General features: G+C 54.2%; 1 protein-coding gene across 4 annotated transcripts; it reads left to right on the top strand.

Annotated features, from left to right (window-relative positions):
- The first annotated feature begins 1303 nt into the window (after positions 1–1303).
- Positions 1304–18068, top strand: LOC308577388 (zinc finger RNA-binding protein-like). 4 transcript variants are annotated; one of them, XM_081177496.1, is made up of 19 exons: positions 1304–1373; positions 1989–2223; positions 4536–4650; positions 5666–5887; positions 6255–6550; positions 8048–8233; positions 8468–8705; positions 9555–9715; positions 10016–10135; positions 10800–10945; positions 11964–12108; positions 12746–12969; positions 13291–13462; positions 14260–14401; positions 14798–14895; positions 15190–15285; positions 16055–16166; positions 16765–16862; positions 17751–18068. In XM_081177496.1, the coding sequence occupies exons 1-19, from the start codon at positions 1327–1329 to the stop codon at positions 17925–17927; spliced, it is 3030 nt and encodes a 1009-aa protein (XP_081033622.1). In that variant the 5' UTR covers positions 1304–1326; the 3' UTR covers positions 17928–18068. The 4 variants fall into 4 exon arrangements, 3 of the variants coding, with proteins under 3 accessions (XP_081033622.1, XP_081033623.1, XP_081033624.1); XM_081177497.1 differs by having other exon boundaries at positions 14263–14401; XM_081177498.1 differs by having other exon boundaries at positions 12782–12969.

Below are 18068 nucleotides of genomic sequence, written 5' to 3' on the forward strand. Positions count from 1 at the left end.
AGAATTATTAAGAAAAAGATAAAACATAATATATACTACAAATTTCCCCAACCCTTTTATATTAAGAAAAATTACAATAATGACGATAACAATTTAAAAATAAATGATAATCATAATTCCTTACCCTTCCCAAAAGCCTCTGGGCTCCTCCCGACAGAATGTGAAAAGCGCGACACAAGAGAATAATTACAAACTTCCAAAAGCCTCTTATAATAATAACAAAAGTCGTAATTTAAAAATCAATGCTGATAATCCTTTGTTCTTGCTGGCTCCCTGGCAGAAAACAGGAGTGAGAAGACGACGACCCAACTCCCGCGCTTCCTCCTTGGCGGCGTCCCGGGCGCGCGCGGGAGAGAAGAAGAGGCGCCAAAAGCCGGGCCCGCCCACAACCAGGCCTGGGATTGGATTGGCCAAGAGGCCGCCGGCCTATCGCCGTCGAGATTTGTATTCAAAATTAAAAAAAAAAATCCCACAGGAAAGCTCATACCAAGAACTAACTTCGTTGGTCTTTGAGGTGCTACCGGAAGGGATTTTTTTTTTAATTTTGACTGTGGCAGACCAACACGGGGCTCCCTATCTACTCCGAGATTGTGCTTGCTGCTCTTGTGCGCTGAGCGGGGGGGGGGGGGAGAATGACGGGAAAGAAGGGAAACGGGCCGGAGGGGGGAAGAAAGGACGGAAGACGCGCCACCGCCGCCATGTTGGTTGGTTGGTTGAGGGCAGTGGGGCCTGGCCTGGCCGTTGGGTGGCGCTAGTCTCCCTCCCTCGGGAGGTGGGCGCCTCGTTGGGGAACCCTGCGAAGAAGAAAGGCCGGAGGGCCCCCCCCCAAATCCCCTCCGGGAGGAGCCCCAAGAGTGCCTGAGGAGGGGCCTGGGCGGGCCTTCCTTCCTCTGCTTTCTCATCATCATCCTTATTAAAGATTCTCCTCATTGTTCGCCTCCTCCTCCTCCTCCTCCTCGCGGCGTTTCCCCGCCCTGCGCGCTGCTTCCAAGCTCCCTCGGCGGGAGCAGCCCACCCATGGAAACTGCCTCTGGCCCCGGAGGCTCCTCGCTCGCCTGGGAGGGAGGGAGGCCAGGCAGGGCTGCGAGCGGGGGAGAAGCAGCCGCCCCTCCCTTCCGACTCCTCGGAGAGTCGCGCTCCAAGCAGGCCGCGGAGGGGCGGGCGGGGCTTGTGGCCGAGAGAGGCGGAGCAACGTCGCACGCACGCACGCTCGGATGCCGGCCGGCTCGCTCCCTCGCTCGCGCCTCGCCCGTTTCCCGGCGTGCCTCGCGCGCCCTCCGCCGCTTCTCGCCCCCCCCCGCCCGGTCGCCCAGCGGAGACGCCAAGATGGCGGCCAGCCATTACTACGGCTTCGCGGCCGGAGCCCCGTACAGGTGGGTGGGTGGGCAGCAGGGGCTGGGCCTGAGGAGGGGCGAGGGGTCCTCCTCGCTCCTCCACAACAGCCCGGCCAGGGGGGAGGCCAGGCGGGGGGGGGGCGAGAGATAGGCGGGGAAGGCGGCGGGCGGGAGACGGAGCGGCTCTTGCCAGCCAGCCCGGCAGGTAGGTAGGCAGGCCGCGGGGGGGGGGGCAGGCATCCCCGGTCTGGTCAGAACGGGGCAAGGAGGCGCGCAGGGCAGGTGGCTGGGCATGCGCTGGCTTCAGCTGCCGGGGCCACAGCCCTGCTGCCAGGGAGGCCGAGGCTGGAGCCCCCCCCTCCTCCGCTTATGGGAAGAAAGAGAGGGCAGCAGCTGAGAGGACAGGCATCCCATCCACGTTTCTGAAATCGGCCCAACCAGCTGCCCTCCAGATGTTCTGGACTATAAATCCCATCGGCCCAAGATTGCATGGAAAATCAGGATTATAGAAGTTGTACGCAACACAAAGCCCGGCAACTCCAAGCTGGCTATGTGGGAATCGCTTGCAGGCGACCGCAGCAGGGCCATTTTCCCTTAGCCACCAACACTTTTGTCCAACCTCATCAGTCTCTCACTTGTCGTCTTCCTTTTCAGTGCCCAGCCTGCTCCAGCTTACTGCCACCCCGCGACAGCAGCCAGCTACACAGTCCCGCAGAGCCCTGCAATGGAGCACGCTGTGGCCCCCGCCTATGCTCCAGCTGCACAGGCAGCCAGGTCTGTGGCACCTGCAGCATATGGGGGCTACCAGCCACCGTCAACGCAAGACTACGGATATGGGACGCGGCAAGCAGAGGCAACCCCCCAGCCAACTGTCACCCAGAACTATCAGGTAGCTGCTCATCAGTATCCTCACTTCGGTGGGGTGGGTTTAACACAGGGGAGGCAACTAGCGGCCCTGCAAATGATGTTAGACTCCAGACCCATGCTAAAACATTCATTCCAAATATCTAGGAATGATGGGAGTGAGGGCCACAGGTGCCCCTTGCCTTGCCTGATATTTTAGGGGCTGGAATAAAAGTATTTTGCATACTGGTGTCTTAGAATTGTCCTGCTCCGTGGGAGGTTCTCTGGGTCTAGGGTCTCACTCCCAAACACCTCCCAAGAGAATGGGATTCACAGGGCAGCATTGCCTCAGCAAGCCATGGTCAGGTGCGGGGAATCGTTCAGCTGAAAGTCCAGGCAAGGGGCAACACAGGAAGGAGGTGGGGGAAGGACCCAGAATCAGGAGCCAGAGACCTGTGTTGTTTCTGGCAAGAGGCACACATCTCATGAGCTAGTCCCCACCACACGGACCAAAGCCTAACTGCAGCTGCTGCTGGTGGGTGGCATATAAGTTCCTGGGTTGATTCCTCCAGATCGGTGTGATGACTGTGTGAGTCCACATTCTGTGGCTGCTCTTTGGCCAGGACCTTTGGGTGCCAGTGTTCTTGAGGACGGGAGGATGGCTCCACTACCTCCTCCTCCTCCTCCTGCAGGTCTCCCACCAGGGCATCCTTACCACGGGTGGCAGGAACCTCTGGCACTGGGTGCTCAGGTTTGGCCATAACAAGCAGCTGACTTTCAGGAGAACGGAATGGCAATAGTGAGCCTTTCCATCATATTTCCTTGTGGGGTCCAAAGTCCGCATTGTCCCAGGATCCCATATGTGCAGTGGAATGAGGTGGGAGGAGGGGCTGCACCACTTCAGACGACAGAGCTGCTTTATATGCTCCTCCACTGTGTGTGTAAAAGGAGTGTAAAAGGTGGGGGGAGCTCTTTGCAAACTGCTGCGTTAACAGCACCAAAGTGACTTCCCTGCCACACAAGCCTGGCCAGAGCAATGCTTCCCTGATGGGATCGAAAGGAAAGCGGAGCAAGACGTTGGGCACCAGCTGTTGTACAGGGCAACATCCTACTGTCTTAGGAAATCCACTCCAGATTTCTGCCAGCTTTACTCCTGAAGCTTCTCTTCTCCCTTCCCATACGTATCCATAAATTCAATGCAGGTTAGTGAGCAGGTTGGCGGGGGAGGGGGAGGACACCCATCCTTCATCTGGTGGTCTGATGGAAGAAGGAAGACCTCCTCCGTGCTCATCCAGTCCCCTGTAGGCGAATATTTTTTTCAGACTTACTTATAACCTTTGTGGGCTTCTTTACAAAGCTGATGCAGTGCATGTTTTGAGTGTCTAATATACATATAATTGTGGGAGACGGGGGAATAGTGAGGGTTTGCCATAAGTACAAATGGGGTTGGAATCGGACCATTCTAAACACGTCTAGTCTGTATCCTTGTTTCAACAAGGCTTGACAAAGAGCGGTGCTGGCTGGGGCTGGACAAGGTCTGTTTTAGTTCTTGTATTCATTTCCAAGGCCCTTAGAAACTTGGGTCCAGGTTATTTTAAGGATCAGCTGACCCATTAGTGATCCCAGGAATCTTTGGAGGAGTCTCTGTTGGTGATCCCACATGGCATACAATGACCAGAAGCCATTCATTCAGGCCCAAGCCTGTGGAACTCCATCCCACCAGAGATGAAATAGGCACCATCCTTGCTGAACTTAAGACACATGGCAAAGACTTCCATATTCATACAGGCATTTTAATGTAGTGTTTCAGATTCGTTGCAGCAACTTTTCTTTTATAAGCATCTATTTACTTTTAAAATTAATATACTGCCTCTTCCAGCTGGTCAGGAACTGCATTGCAGGGGGGGGATATGGAGGAAACAAACAGTAAGGAAGGACTTCTGATGGGATACAATAATAGGGCAGGCAACTTCAGGAGTCATCAGGCATCACCTTCAAATGAGGTTGGGGCTCCATGTAGAGCCTGGACTGCTCCCCGTTGCTTGAGTGGAATGAGAGAGTCACAGTGATATCTCTAGCATTCCCCAGGTGTTGCTGCAATAAATTAGGAGCTCCAACACCTGGGAGGATACAAACGTCTCCATCCCTATCTTTGGAGGAATCAATTGAAGGTGTGTAAAAGTCTCCCTGGCTTTTATGCCCCCCCCCCCTAATATTTAAGCTACCTTAAATAATCCACCCAGAAAAGGCTCCTATCAGCCAAAAGATGCCCTGGGTTATGGGTCGCCCTGTGGAAGGCATCCGGTCGGCTTGTGTTACCCTCACCCGCTTATTGACAGCCAAGTTTTGTTTTGGCAGGATGGCTACAGTTACGGCCGATCCACAACAGCAGGCGGCTATGAGACCAAACCATATTACCAGACGGTGGTCACGCAGCCCCAACACGTGGCCACGGACTCGTACTACCACTCGAGTGAGTTCAAATAGAAGGGGGAAAAATCACTGTTCAGGCGTACTCAAAATACTAGAGGCTTGTGGAAGCATTTGTCAAGTAGTTTCCAGTAACAGCTGTGATGGTAACGGGGAAGACTTGGGAAGCAGGCATGGCGATGCGGTCACCTTAAGCTGCCCCCTTCCTGAGCCACAGGAGCTGTCCTGTCCTGCGCTGCAATCTCATGCTGCTTTTCAGCTGGTTTAATAGAACCAAGAAGTTCCCTTTGTGTTGGAATAAAGATGAGTGCAATTACTCCTTTGTAAACAGTTCACAAAGGTTTGGAGCTGTCTGGAGGAGCAATTCTCCCAATATGAGCCTGCCTGGGCTTTCAGATCTTGGGGGGGGGGGAGGTTCCAGTTCCTCCACCTCCACAGACATGTTTGGTGAGGACATGAGACAAGGCCTTCTTGGTGGCTGCTCCCAGACTGTGGAACTCACTTCAGCCTTGTTGGCTAGGCTAGGTCTCCATCTGCTTTCCTTTTGCCAGCAGGCAAAGACTTTTGTTTTGCCATGCCTTTGGCCACCAACTGGCTGTTGTGGATGGTCTTCTGAGGATGAATGTTGTTGGGGTTTTATATGTGCTTTCAGAGGGTTTTACATGTTTCAGCACTGCATTTTTAAAGGGTTGCTTATTTAACCGTTTTTTAATATTTATATTTGTGTGCTTGTTTAGATTTGTGGTGGGAGCTGCCTTGGGTCCCGCATTGGGAGAAAGAGAAGATAGAAATAAAATAAATAAAATAAGGTGTTGCTGTTCCCTGTTGCTGAGGAGTCTGGTCAGGCAAATGAAATGAAGGATTGTAGGTTACCTGTTCTCTAGCCTCATTGAAATGAATGGCTCTTAGTCCTGTTCTTCAGTTTCACTGGGTCTCCTCTGAGGAGAATTTAGTTGGATGGAAGCCAGACAAAGCCCAAGGAGCTCAGGCCGGCAGAATCCGGGCAGGAGTCGCCTGCTGCTCTCTGGTCTTCAGCGACTGCTCTCTGTCCTTCGTAGACTCCCACAGCAGCTACAGCCAGCCTGCGGCCGTGTACAGTCCAAGCCAGCCCCAGAGACAAGTGACCCCCCTTAAGCCCGTCCAGACTGTGGCTGCTTCCTCATCCTATAGCACCTACCCAGCCTCCACGACGTGCCAGCAGAACATCTCTGCCTCCTCCATCCAGTCGTACACCCCTTCCTCCTCTTCCTCCTACAACTCCTCTCCTGCCTCCTACTCTGGTAAGAGCTTCTCAAAGGCCTCGCTTCCTCTTTCCCACTTCCTTTACCGCAAGGGGGCAGAGCCTGTGTGGCCCCAATCCCCATCATCACTGACCGTGGGCGTTGGTAGTCTCAGCAACATTGACCTGTTTCCTCATCCCTGCTCTAGGAAACATCCCCTTTCTCAGGAGACAGTGTCTCTTCTAAGTAGTCAAGAAATGCGGCTTCCTAGAGCAGGGCTGGGGAAGCTGTGGCCGCCTCCAGAAGTTGCTGGGCTCCAGCTCACCTGCTGGCTAGCCAGGCTGGCTGGGACTCGGGGGAGCTGGAATGGCTGTTGCCTGCCCCTGCTTTGCTCGTCCTGCATCAACAGGAGGTCTTCTTTCTCCAGGGTCAAACTACTCCAACTATGAGGCCACTGCCTACGCGGCAGCCAGCGCTTCCTACTACCAGCCCCCCCACCCGCCAACGCAGCCCCTGCCTCCCACGCAGCAGCAGCAGCAGCAGCAGCAGCCCAAGACCATGGGGGGCTCACTGTGGAGCGACGGAGGCAGCAGCAACTCCACCAGCAGCAGCTACAGCAAGAAGCCCCAGTACCCCAGCAAGCCGCTCAAGCCCAAGGGCCCCCCCAAACAGCCCCAGCTTCACTACTGCGAGATCTGCAAGATCAGCTGCGCAGGCCCCCAGGTGCGTCTTGCTTCTTCCCCTTTGGTTCTTTGGCAAGGATCTGTCTGCTGTCTCCCAATGAGCTACTCAGGGTGCCTTAACAATCATTGGAAGCCAAGCATAAAAACAGACCACAATGCAAATGAAAAACTCATGTCTTACCTCCCCAAAAATCCTGGCAGCTGTAGTTTGTGAAGGGAGTGGGGAATTGTGATGGGTTCCCAGGATTCTGTGATGGAAGCCGTGTGCTTCGTGGTGGGGCTGAGATACAAGAGGCGCATCAGTCTCTTCCTGATAAAAGAAGTACCTGCCTGAAATGGCAGAACACTCTGAGAGGAGTCCTCCCAAACCTCGTGGGACAAAGAGGGCCATCTTTTAGGTGCCCCCACTCAGAAGTCCCTTCTCTGGTTCCCAGCAGCAGCGGCAGAGCCTATGGACAAGACCTGAGGCAGGAACCAGAGGTACAGAGTCTATGCAGATGTGGCTCAGGGAGCCCGTGGCCAGGCAGGTGTTGGTGGTCTTCAGCAGGGCCAACTTGACCCACAACCGCCTGCGCCACCCTTGATGTCAGTAGTGGAGCTGGGACTGTCAGTGCACCCATTGGGAGCCTTCAAGTGTGATCCTGGTGGCTCAGAGGCAAGGGGAAGCAGGTTTGGGCTGATCAGAAGCGGCTGGGTCAGCTGCACCAGTGAGTCCCTGACAGGGAAACAGGCCAAGGCAAAGCCTCAGGCACGCAGAAGCTCTTTGCAAGCCCTGCCTTGGCTTTGATGCCAGTGTCCTGATGATCCCACCCGTCTGGTTAAATTTGGACCACAAGCCTAGGATCTACTACGGATCTGGACCACTGGGCCAAAAGGGTTCCTCATTGCTTCCCTGCCCCTGCTTTACAGTGCCGGGCTGGCTTGTCTTGCCCTGGTTGCTTACGAAGCCCCTCAGATTTACTAAGCACTGTACAAATGGTTCCTCTAGCTCCTTGTTCTGTATTCATCAGGATAGCAGGTGCTTTTGGAGAGCCCTCCCACCCAAACAGTCCTTGAATACAGCAGCTGTCCCCTGTTTGCTCCGCAAAACAATGGTGTTCAGAGATCTACATCCTTTGAACATAGCAGTTCTCTTTAGCTCTGACAGGGAATCATTGTGGACAGAGCTGTTCTCCATAAAAGGCATTCCTCTTCTCCCTTTAGAGCAAGGCTGAGAAACCTGAGGCCTGGGGGGGGAATGCAGCTCTTGCGGCCTCTCTCTGCAGCCCTCGGGACTCTTCCCCAAGCCGCGCCTTCTCTGCAGGCCTCGCACCTCGCTGACCCTGACCAGCCCTCTCCTCGACTGCTTTTGCAGGGCCGGAATGTGTCTTCAGAGGGCCATAATGCCTCTTTGCACCACCTCCAGACACAGCTCACCTCCCTGCACCAACACAAGGCCCGTCCGGGATCGCCCTCCACTTCTTAGACGTGCCGTAGGCCATAAAAACATTTCGGGACAAGAGGATCCTGCCATGTCCTTCCTCCCACCCCCCTGCAGACTTACCGGGAGCACCTAGAAGGACAAAAGCACAAAAAGAAGGAGGCGGCACTGAAGACAGGGAGCCAGGCGGGGGGCAGCGGCCTACGGGGGGGCCAGAGCCAGCTGCACTGCGAGCTCTGCGATGTTTCTTGCACCGGGGCAGATGCTTACGTGGCCCATATCCGAGGAGCCAAGCACCAAAAGGTTGCGTGTTTTGGGAAGCGCAGGGGGGCACCACTCCAGGGGGTGGGCCCTCCGCCCTGGGTCTCCCGGGGCGGAGGACAGGGACAAAGCGAGCGTTGGCTGACTGCCCCTGGCTCCCACTCTCTGCCTTCCCCAGGGGCGCCAGCTGCTCCTGCCCAGAGCTGACGCTGCCCAAGGACGGGGAGCCTGCGCTGGGCCATGTCTCCCCTCCGCTGAAGGACGTGTGTCTTCCAGGTCCTCAAGCTGCACACCAAGTTGGGGAAGCCCATCCCTCCCGTCGAGCCCATGATGCTCAGCGTCCCTGTGAGTCCTGCCAGTGGCTCCGCCAGCAAGCCAGCTCTGCACCCCCCTGTCTCCACCACGGCCAGCGTGCTGGCAAGGCAGGCTGGGGGCACAGCCAACAGCACACCCAGCCCGAGCAAGCCGCTTTCTGCCAAGAAGCCCCTGGGGCAGGCAAAGCTCTTGTTTCCAGGTAGGAGCTGTGGCGAGGGGGGCTGGGTGAGAGGCTTTGCAGAGAGGCGTTCTCTGGGGAGTGATCTCTCTGCGCAGGACGGGGGGGGGAGGTGGCGGGGGGGTGAGGGGGTCGAGGGGACTCCCTGTTTCTGACTGCAGGTGGGGGGGGGCTGCAGCCCTCCAGGTGTAGCTGGACATACAGCACCCATCATCCCTGACCATTGACAATGCAGGCTGGGAGTTGTAGTTCCTGCAGTGTCTGGAGGGCTAACAGTTCTTAATCTAAGAAGGCACTTCTCCATATCAAATAGAGGCAATCTTCCATATTATTGCGTATTATTCCTTGGGAAGTGGTGGGGAGGGGTTCGGGGGGGGTGTTAAATTGGCACAGACAAACTCCATGAGGCCTGGTTCCCTTTTATTTCCTTTATCATTGGCTGCCTAGCACACCAGGGAGGACTAAACCTCCTCCACCCCATACATTCAAAGCACATGGCTTTCCCCAAAAAACCATGGGAACTGTAATTTGTTAAGGGTGTTGGGAATTTTAGATCTGTAAACTACAGCTCCCAGGATTATTTTACGGAAACCATGTATATTAAATGTACTTTCAATGTGTGGTGTGCCATTTTACCCTAGTCTACAGTGCAATGCTGGTTTTGCCCAGGGCCTTCCAAAATCTGAGACACCCCCCCCCCCCCCAGATCTGCGACCTGAAGTGGTACAGGCCATTCTTAGGACCTCATTCTGCTGCATGCATGGCTGCCCACCTGGTCACTGGCCAAGTGAACCTGGAAGGGGAAGTTCCTTCATGAAAGCAAAGGGTGGCCAGGTCAAGATCTGAGAACCTCCATGGCTGTTTTATCAGGAGCAGGCAAAGCTCAGGTGACAAGCGCAAAGCAGGAAGGGGCAGAAGGGGTCTCCCCGAAAGCCGCGAGGCCCGCAGACGAGTCGCCCCTCAGCAGCTCCGGAGACGGCCTGAGGGACCTGCTGGACGTGCAGCCTGTGGGCCACGATTATGTCGAAGAGGTAAGGGAAAGGGAAAGGGAGGACGTGCCTCCTTCACTGAAATCTGTCAGGGATGTTAACGGAGTCGCTTCAAAGAGCTCTTCCACCAAGGCAGTGCAAATGGGGCAGGCGAGCTCATTGGGGCCGGACTCCCAAGCTTGCTCCCTTGGCTCAATCCTGCTTTCCCCTCTGCCTCTCCCTGTGGAGGATCTGGCAAGGTGGGGGTTTTCAGGGCCTGGTTTCTGTCCCACGGGGGAGATCTTCGCTTGCCTGCCTCTCAAGACCAGCCTGGCTGAGACGAGGCGTCTTGCACCCTTCCAGGTCCACAATGACAAAGGCAAGATGGTTCGCTTCCACTGCAAGCTTTGTGAGTGCAGCTTCAATGACCCCAACTCTAAAGACATGCACTTGAAGGGCCGCCGGCACCGGCTGCAGTACAAGGTGCGAGGGCTGGGGGGGGCTGGGCCTCCAAGGCTGGCCGGCCCAGGGGGGGGGAGCCCCGGTCTGGCAAGACCCACCTGCTGTGAGAGGGGTGCTTCTGTGGGGCCAAAGACAGCAATGGGTGAAGCAGTCTTTGGCCCCTGGGCCCGAGGGGTTTCCCTCCTCTCATCCTCTGCGGCCCCTTTTGTTCCCATCACCCCGCATTCCAGTTAGAGGCAGATTGGTGAGTCTTGAAGCTTCCATTTTGATTTCCAACAAAATCTTTGATGTAATCTGGTTCTGGAATGCAGAAATTAATGATGGGAGCGCTGGGGAAGTCAGTTCTGCCAGTTGTAAATTGGCCGTCATTGTAGCCTCCACAACACTGGGTGGCTGTGAGGGTGGAAGTCAGGACTGCAAGATAGGAAGGGAGCATTTTGAAATGCAGTGAGCTCTTCTGGGTTCCCACACTGGAGAACCATGGAAAGCGTGCTTTGTATGGGTGCCAAAAAATCTTCCCGAATTGAGCAGGCTGCCTGGAGCAGCAGCAGCATCTGGAAAACCCGGATGGGAAACGATTTGGGGCCCCAGTTCCCGGTCCCTATGGATCTTTGCCTCTGGACACAGCTTGTAGCAATAACTGAACTGCTCTATTCTGAGCCTGATGGCAACAAACCTCTTGCAGAAGAAAGTCAATCCTGACTTGCCCGTCGAGATCAAGCCCAGCAACCGAGCTCAGAAGTTGCAGGAGGAGAAGCTGAAGAAGCAGCAGCTGCGCTCCCTGGGGAAGAGGCGCCGAGAAGAAGAGCAGCGCTGGCACCTAGAGATGAGGCGAGTCCTGGGGAAGGGGGCGGCTGGGGGGCGGAGCGTCCCCTTTGCGTGCAACAGCAGGTGCCAGGCTCAGTCCCTGCCTGTAACCTGGGAGAACTGCACTCAGTTGGTGTAGACATGGCTCAGGAGACCAGGAAAGCTGCCTCGAAGTGCTGGGTCCATGTTTGCTTTCTCTCTAAAATGTCAGGTTCCAACTCTGGCTGGCCGTTTGCAGGTTGATGGCTGAGGGAGGGAGGGAGGGAGGGAGGGAGGGCAAGAAGCCTTCTTGTAACTGTTCTGGTTGTTGTTATATTATCAATATTATCCAGCACCATCAGAAACCCAGAGGAAATGTAGACAGTCTCTTCTCCTGAGCAGCTTACAGTCTAAACTGGGCAGTGGAGGAATAACAACAGGAAGGCAGGAGACGCAGAGGCCAGTTTAGGCCTAACCCTCACCGTTGTTTAGCTTTGCTCACACGAGTTCTGGTCTCACATGCTTTCCCGCTTTTCCTGTCAGAGGAGGAGGAGATTGGAAATTTGCTTTTTGAACTAATCACAGTTCCTTGCTGCATCCAGGCACGTAGGAAGGGAGGGGGGCACACGTCTGGTTAAACTGCTGTTTGTTTAAACAAGCCAGCTTCATGAAGCACAATTTTGATCCTGATTACTTTCAGCAAGCCATTGTTCCAACTCATCACAGTTTTGACTGAGTTTGGTGCAATGGAGAACTCGGTTGAGTTTCCTGCTGTCCTCCTCGGAGGCAGGATGAAATTCGTGAGCTTGAGGCTGGTGCTCAGAATGCGGAATCACAGTTTAGCGTAGCATCTGAAAGGGCAGGGCAGGAAGAATGTGAATGTACAGTGTCACGGGAGGCAGACCAGGATGGATGGACTGGACACAAAGAGACAGTCCTCACTCCACGTCCAGAGGGTGTCCTGCTGTTGGTCCCTAATCCTGGCTGGTCAGCTGCTGTCCCTCCTTCCTGTGAGAGAGCCAGGCTGTTCTAATGCAGCATTTCTCCCGCCTTTCCCCTCCAGGCGCTATGAAGAAGAAATGTACTGGCGTCGGGTGGAGGAGGAGCAGCTGTATTGGGAGGAGCAGCAGCGGCGGCAGCACCTGGCGGCAGACTGGCCCCCGCCACCCCTCATGGGCAGGCCCGGAGTGCCAGTCCCCCCTCTCCTGGTGGGTATCCGGGTTTGGGTGGCATTGCCTTCAAACCCCTGCAAAGCCAGCCAGCTGAATCACACCCTGAATCTATCCCAGAGCCTGGCTCTTTGGCTCTTCACACGGCTGCCAGGGGGACCTGGAAGCATCCATTTCCTGGTTTGACCTGACCAGTTTCTTGTTGCTCATGAACTGGGGTTACTCTAAAGCGGGAGTTTGGCACCCGGACATTGGCAAAGGTGGGGCTCACATTCAGCACCAGCCAGACTATTGGCACTGACAGTGGGCTGAACATCAGGGGTGGGGCAGGGGATTGCGGGTGACTTGCGGGTGGAGGAGGAACCTGTATTAGGGCTGCAGGCAGGAGGATCCATGTTCTTGGCTCAATCTCTAAATTTATTGAAAGAAGCCAGAATCAAAACTGATTTCTGCTCCTGGCTTGCTTCAATGAAAAATAGTTTAAACCTATCACTGTTCCCAGTTTGGATATAATGAGAAACTGTTCATGTGAACCAGGAAGTGAGTGCTTCTGGTTTCTCTTCCTGACTGTTGGAAGAAAAGTGGGGCGTGTAAAAGTGCAAGGCTCAGTCATATTGCACTGATTCACCATGAAGTCTGACCTGTGCCTTTTCCTCCCCTTCTTTGCCCACTTTAGTTGACAGACTCCTTCTGTCCATTTTATCTCCCTCAGCCCCCCCGGCGGCCGGACTCTTCTGATGACCGCCACATCATGACAAAGCACTCCAGCATCTACCCAACAGAAGACGAGCTGCAGGCCGTTCAGAAAGTTGTCTCTCACTCTGAGCGTGCCCTTAGGCTCGTCTCCGATTGGCTGACGGAGCAGGAAAAAGAAAAAGAGGAAGGCAGTAAAGAGAAAGGGTAATGCTTTCCGGCCGCCTCTGTTCTGGACCTTCACTCACTCGAATTAAGCTCACAAACAACCCTGTGGGGCAGAGCAGGCTGGAAGAGGGGGACTGGCTCAAAGTCACCAAGTCTTCCTAGTCACTCCTAGTCACGAGGCCAGGCTGCCAACAGGGGAATAACCTGCTCCCCTTCCTTGGGGGGGGGGAGCAGCAGCGGAACACAAGGGCCTTGGACATCCCTGCTGGAACCCTTCCTGGTGCATTTAATCGCCCGTGCTAGGGAGCTAGTCCTCATGAGCACCCTTCCTTTCCTTTCCTGCCCCTCTCCTTTCCACAGGAAGGCAGGTGACCCTCCCCGGCTTCTGAAAGGGGTGATGAGAGTGGGCGTCTTGGCAAAAGGGCTGCTTCTCCGCGGAGACAGGAAGGTTCGCCTGATCCTGCTCTCAGCCCAGAAACCTACCCTGGCTCTTCTCCAGAGCATCAGGGAGCAGCTCCCCCAGCAGCTGGAGGTAAGGAAGGGCTCTCTGCGCTCCGCAATCAGACTTGCCAACCTTGGGGGAGGAGGATGTGGGTATTTGTATATATTTTAGCTGTTGCTGAATGGGATGCTATTCAGATCCTGTGTCTGGGTGGGCCTGCTGAGACAGAAAAGGTTCCCAGCAGGGATCTAAGAAGAAAAGAGTGGTGGGGCCCACCTGACATCAAGAGGCAGGGAGTTCCAAAGGACAGCTGCTGCTGCTGCTGCTGCTACTAAACTAAAGGAATGACTCCTCCCTGATGCCAAGTGGACCTTAATGGTCACATTGGCATCTTACGTGGAGCTGGAATTGTCTCACTCTGCTCTTCAGTTGCTGTTTTTTAGTCTGCCTTTTATTTGAGTTTTATATTGTGGCACTTTGTACACCACCCTGGAATCGGTTGAGGAAGAGCATTTAAGAAAAATACCTAAGTATAACAAGTGACAAGAGGCATGACACAGTTTCCACAGTAAAAGCAGGTCCCTGCTCCCAGTGAATCTTAAGATCTGGCCTCTTGGGCCTCACTTCCTGGCTTTGGGACTCTCCTTGAGTGCCTCTGCCCGGCTGGAATGTGTCCTTGGAGGTCTCGCCGCTGTCTCCTGCTTGCTAGATGGAGCAGCTGTGTGTAGAAACCTCTGGCTCTTGCACACCTGTGTGACAGTCCTGTCTGTTGGGCCAGCGTCCGCCACCACTGGCACGCAGCTCCTGGCTGATTGTCCTCGGGGACAGCACCCTAGGGCATATCTCAAAGGCTGATGGAATTCTCTCTTTCTCCTCATCTGCCCCAGAAGGTGACGAGCGACAGTTACGAAGTGCTGTCCAACTCTGAGGAAGCCAATATTGTAATTGCGTCATGCAGAGAACCCCAAATGCAGGTCACCGTTTCGTTGACGTCTCCCTTGATGAGGGAAGAGGCCGCTGCAGATGTAGGTGAGTCTTCAGAACTTTATTTATAAAAGTTTAGACCTCAGAGTTGTGTATAGGAACATAAAAACCTTTAAAAGCAGAACAGAGCAGAACGTTTGGGTCCTCAAGGAAAGTTTTAAGTAAGCGTGTGGGCCTGTCAGCATGAAAAAGGTCTTCAAGAGACACCTGAAATTCAAATTTGAGGGTGTTTGCCAAATCACCCCTGGAAGAGTGTTCGACAGCATTCACTCCAACTACATTTTACTCACTAGTAGACCCATTCAAATTCATGTATATCCTAGTCCAACATGCTGACTGTTGTGCCACGTTATGCAACATGGTTTGCCTTCTCTTCTGGCTGACTGGGCTGCAGCCTGCCTCTTCCACCTCCTCCTCCCTCCCTTTCTGCTTCATTCTTAGGAGCATCGCCAGAATCTCCGCTCGACTCTGCAGAGACCTTGAACAAGGACAAGTGCCTGGAGTCCCTGGCTGCTCTTCGCCATGCAAAATGGTTCCAGGTAAGAGAAGCCACTTTGGACAAGGGCTGTGTCCCCCGCCCCCCCAGCCCCCAAGAAGGAGGGTCCAGCTAAGCCACCAAGTCTTAACTTGGTGTTTTCTAAATCTTATGATTTCAAATCCACAGTGACCCATTTCAGAGACAACCCTCGGCTTTCTTTGAGCATCACCAGTTTCCCTTTTTCTTAATTTATTGTGCCCTGACACTTGCTTGTTGTGGAGGGGGACAGTTCATGGTTGTTTTCTTTCAAGACATGGATCCGAGATGGAGATGTTGTTTTTCCCTCTCCACAAAGGCCCGAGCCAACGGCCTGCAGTCGTGTGTCATCATCATCAGGGTTTTGCGGGACCTGTGCCAGCGTGTGCCAACATGGGGCGCTCTTCCAGATTGGGTAAGGAGGCGGGGAGAGGCAGCGCCTTTGGGGAATTCACACGCATGCACACGATGCACATCACAGGATTAGGCCATTCCCAGAGTCTTGTTTTTAGCAAGTGAAGTAGGCTATGTATGTTGGGCTTCAGTTCACCCAGGTCGTCATAGGAGCCCCTTCTGCATGGGTGTAAGTGGGGGGGGGTGGTATTTGGAAAGGAGGCCTCTTCGGTGATGGCCCCCAATAGTGGAGCTCCTCCCTGCTTGGTGCCTTCCGCAACCCGGTGCCCTCTTGACCTTGTTGGACTCCCAATCCCATGATCTCTGAACCACTGGCTGTGTCCAGGATGGTGAGAGGAGCTTGCCTGCTGCTCAGGGACATTGGGAGTTGAAGTCCAAGAGCAAATGGAAAGGAGAATGTGGGGGAAGCTTGGTTGGCATCCATATTGGTTACTTGTTGCTGCTCCGCAATTGGATTCCTCTCACAGAGCTCCAATTCCCAGAGTGGTTTAGCCCCTCTTCCCATGGGTCTCTGGGGACTGTAGTTCTTTGGGTGGAAGGGTGTCCTCTTCTCAGCTCCCTTAACAAACCGCAGTTCCCAGGAGGCTTCAGGGGAAGGTATGGTACTGTTTTAAGTGGGTAGTGCAGACAGGCCATAGTCTGAAGTAAAAAAAAAATGGGAAATGCTTAGTGGCATTAAGAAAGGCGCACTTCATTCTCATCAAGATATTCACATATTTATAAGCTGCACTTTCCATATAAGAAGTTGTGTTCTTCTTCTTCTCTTCCAGCCAATGGAGCTGCTGGTGGAAAGAGCTCTGAGCAGCGCCACGGGCCCTTTGGGACCCGGAGAGGCCATGCGGAGGGTCCTGGAGTGCCTGGCCACCGGGATGCTCCTGGCAGGTCAGCTCTGCAAGCCTTTCTCCCAGTTGTGGGGCAGGACCACAGCTTCTGGGGCCCCCCCCCCGCCTGCCTTCAAAAGCTCTCCCGGGAAGGCAGGCAGGGGGAAGCAAAGCCTTTTGGCCCCCGCCGGCCTTCCTGGACCTCTTCTGAAGGCCAGAGGGGGGGAAAGGCTTTGCTCCCCACCACCAGCAGAAAACCCTTTCGTCTTGCGGGTTTTCCGTCTTGCGAGGCATTCGTCTTGCGGGGTACCACTGTAGCTGAGCAGCCGAGAAAACCCTGCTTGGTGGCTTCTCATTCATTTTAGGTTCGTTCCTTAGTTTTCTAAAAGCTGTAACGTAGATTTGCAATCTGCAACAACAAGGGTTTGGGGGGAGGCTTAGGCTTCCCCATCCCTGCCCTAAGGAGGATTTGATCACCAGAAATGAACCGGAGAAACAAACCACTAGAAAGACTCCTTGTCACCAAGGATAGGGGGCTCCAGGGGCTCCAGCCCCCTCAATATTTTGAATCTGGGTTGGGAGTGGAATCAGGGTGCTAAAAATCAGAGTTTCCCTCCTTCCTACGCATCCCCATGCTGCCATTTTCTGCTTCCCTGCAGACGGCCCGGGGCTCCAAGACCCCTGTGAGAAAGAGCCAGTGGATGCCTTGCAGAGCATGGCCAGGCAGCAGCGAGAGGACGTCACGGCCAGCAGCCAGGTGGGTAGTGCCTTGGGCTCGTTGCCTTGAGCCTGGCAGGGCAGGCAGAGAGAACGTGCAGCCCTCCAGGCGTCTCCATGGGCAGTGCTGGCTGGGAGTTGGGAGGCCCACCGCTCCTGGAGGACCAGAGGCTCCCGATCTCTGCTGTGGGGCTTGTGAACTTAAAATTAAGCTGATAGGAATCAGGAAAGGCTTCGCCAGGACCACCTGCTTCCCCGAGTGGCGCCTGGCTCACTTGCCCTGAAGTGTCATGAAAGAGAGACTTTGGTTCTCTACAGCTCTTTGTCTCTCTCTCTCCAGTGTGTCATAGCCCATAGTTGGCCGCTTGCCGTCTCTCTCTAGCCAGAGGGTGGCCTGCGCTTCCTTTGTCGCGAGGGCAGATCTGAAATTTGGCGCTCATTGCCTTCTCTTGATGTCAACCAGCGCCAGGATCCAGAAAAGTGGAATTTGTTCTGTCAGCCCAAGGGAGCCTTAATTATTAGCACTCACCTAGAAATTCCTCTGAGTTAGGACAGTGTAGTTTAGGAGGAGGAGGAGGAGGAGTCGCTTGTTACCTAAACAAAACATAAACACATTATACCATAAAAGAGAAACCATAGAAAACATTAACATTTTCATGTAGCACCAACATTCATTAATGTTTATCTATATACTTTTGGCTCTAAGCTGATTGGGGAATGTTTGCTCCACCCTCAAGAAGTCATTTATAGATATCCTTAAAATGTGAACGCTATTCACTTCTTTCAAAATAGCAGTGAAGTGGGAACGCAGGAGAAGTTTAAAGCTTAAGGCCTGGTTAGAAAGGGAAGGATTCTGCCTGGCACCTAAAGATATGTAGGGTTCAGAATCCTAACCCTGTGTGCATCTTTGCCTTTCTCCCTCCCGCAGCATGCCTTGCGGATGATGGCCTTCCGCCAGATCCACAAAGTCCTCGGCATGGAGCCCTTACCTCTGCTGAAAAACCGGCCCGGCCCACACAGCCGGAAGAGGCGGCGGGACATTGAGGAGGAGACCGAGGGCGAGGGGAAGAAGGACAAGAAAGAGGGGGAGGAGGGCGGGGCCTGACCACTCTTCCACAGTTGCAAAATATGGTTTTTGTTTGGTCTAAAATTTTGGTAATTTTAGTGTGTCCCCCCCCCTTAAAAAAGAAATAATACTGTAGATTGTTTTAATACTGTGCTTCAGTCATTAAAGGGATTCCATCAT

Source organism: Podarcis bocagei, assembly GCF_964188305.1.
Source record: "Podarcis bocagei genome assembly, chromosome: 18".
NCBI classification, from domain to species: domain Eukaryota; kingdom Metazoa; phylum Chordata; class Lepidosauria; order Squamata; family Lacertidae; genus Podarcis; species Podarcis bocagei.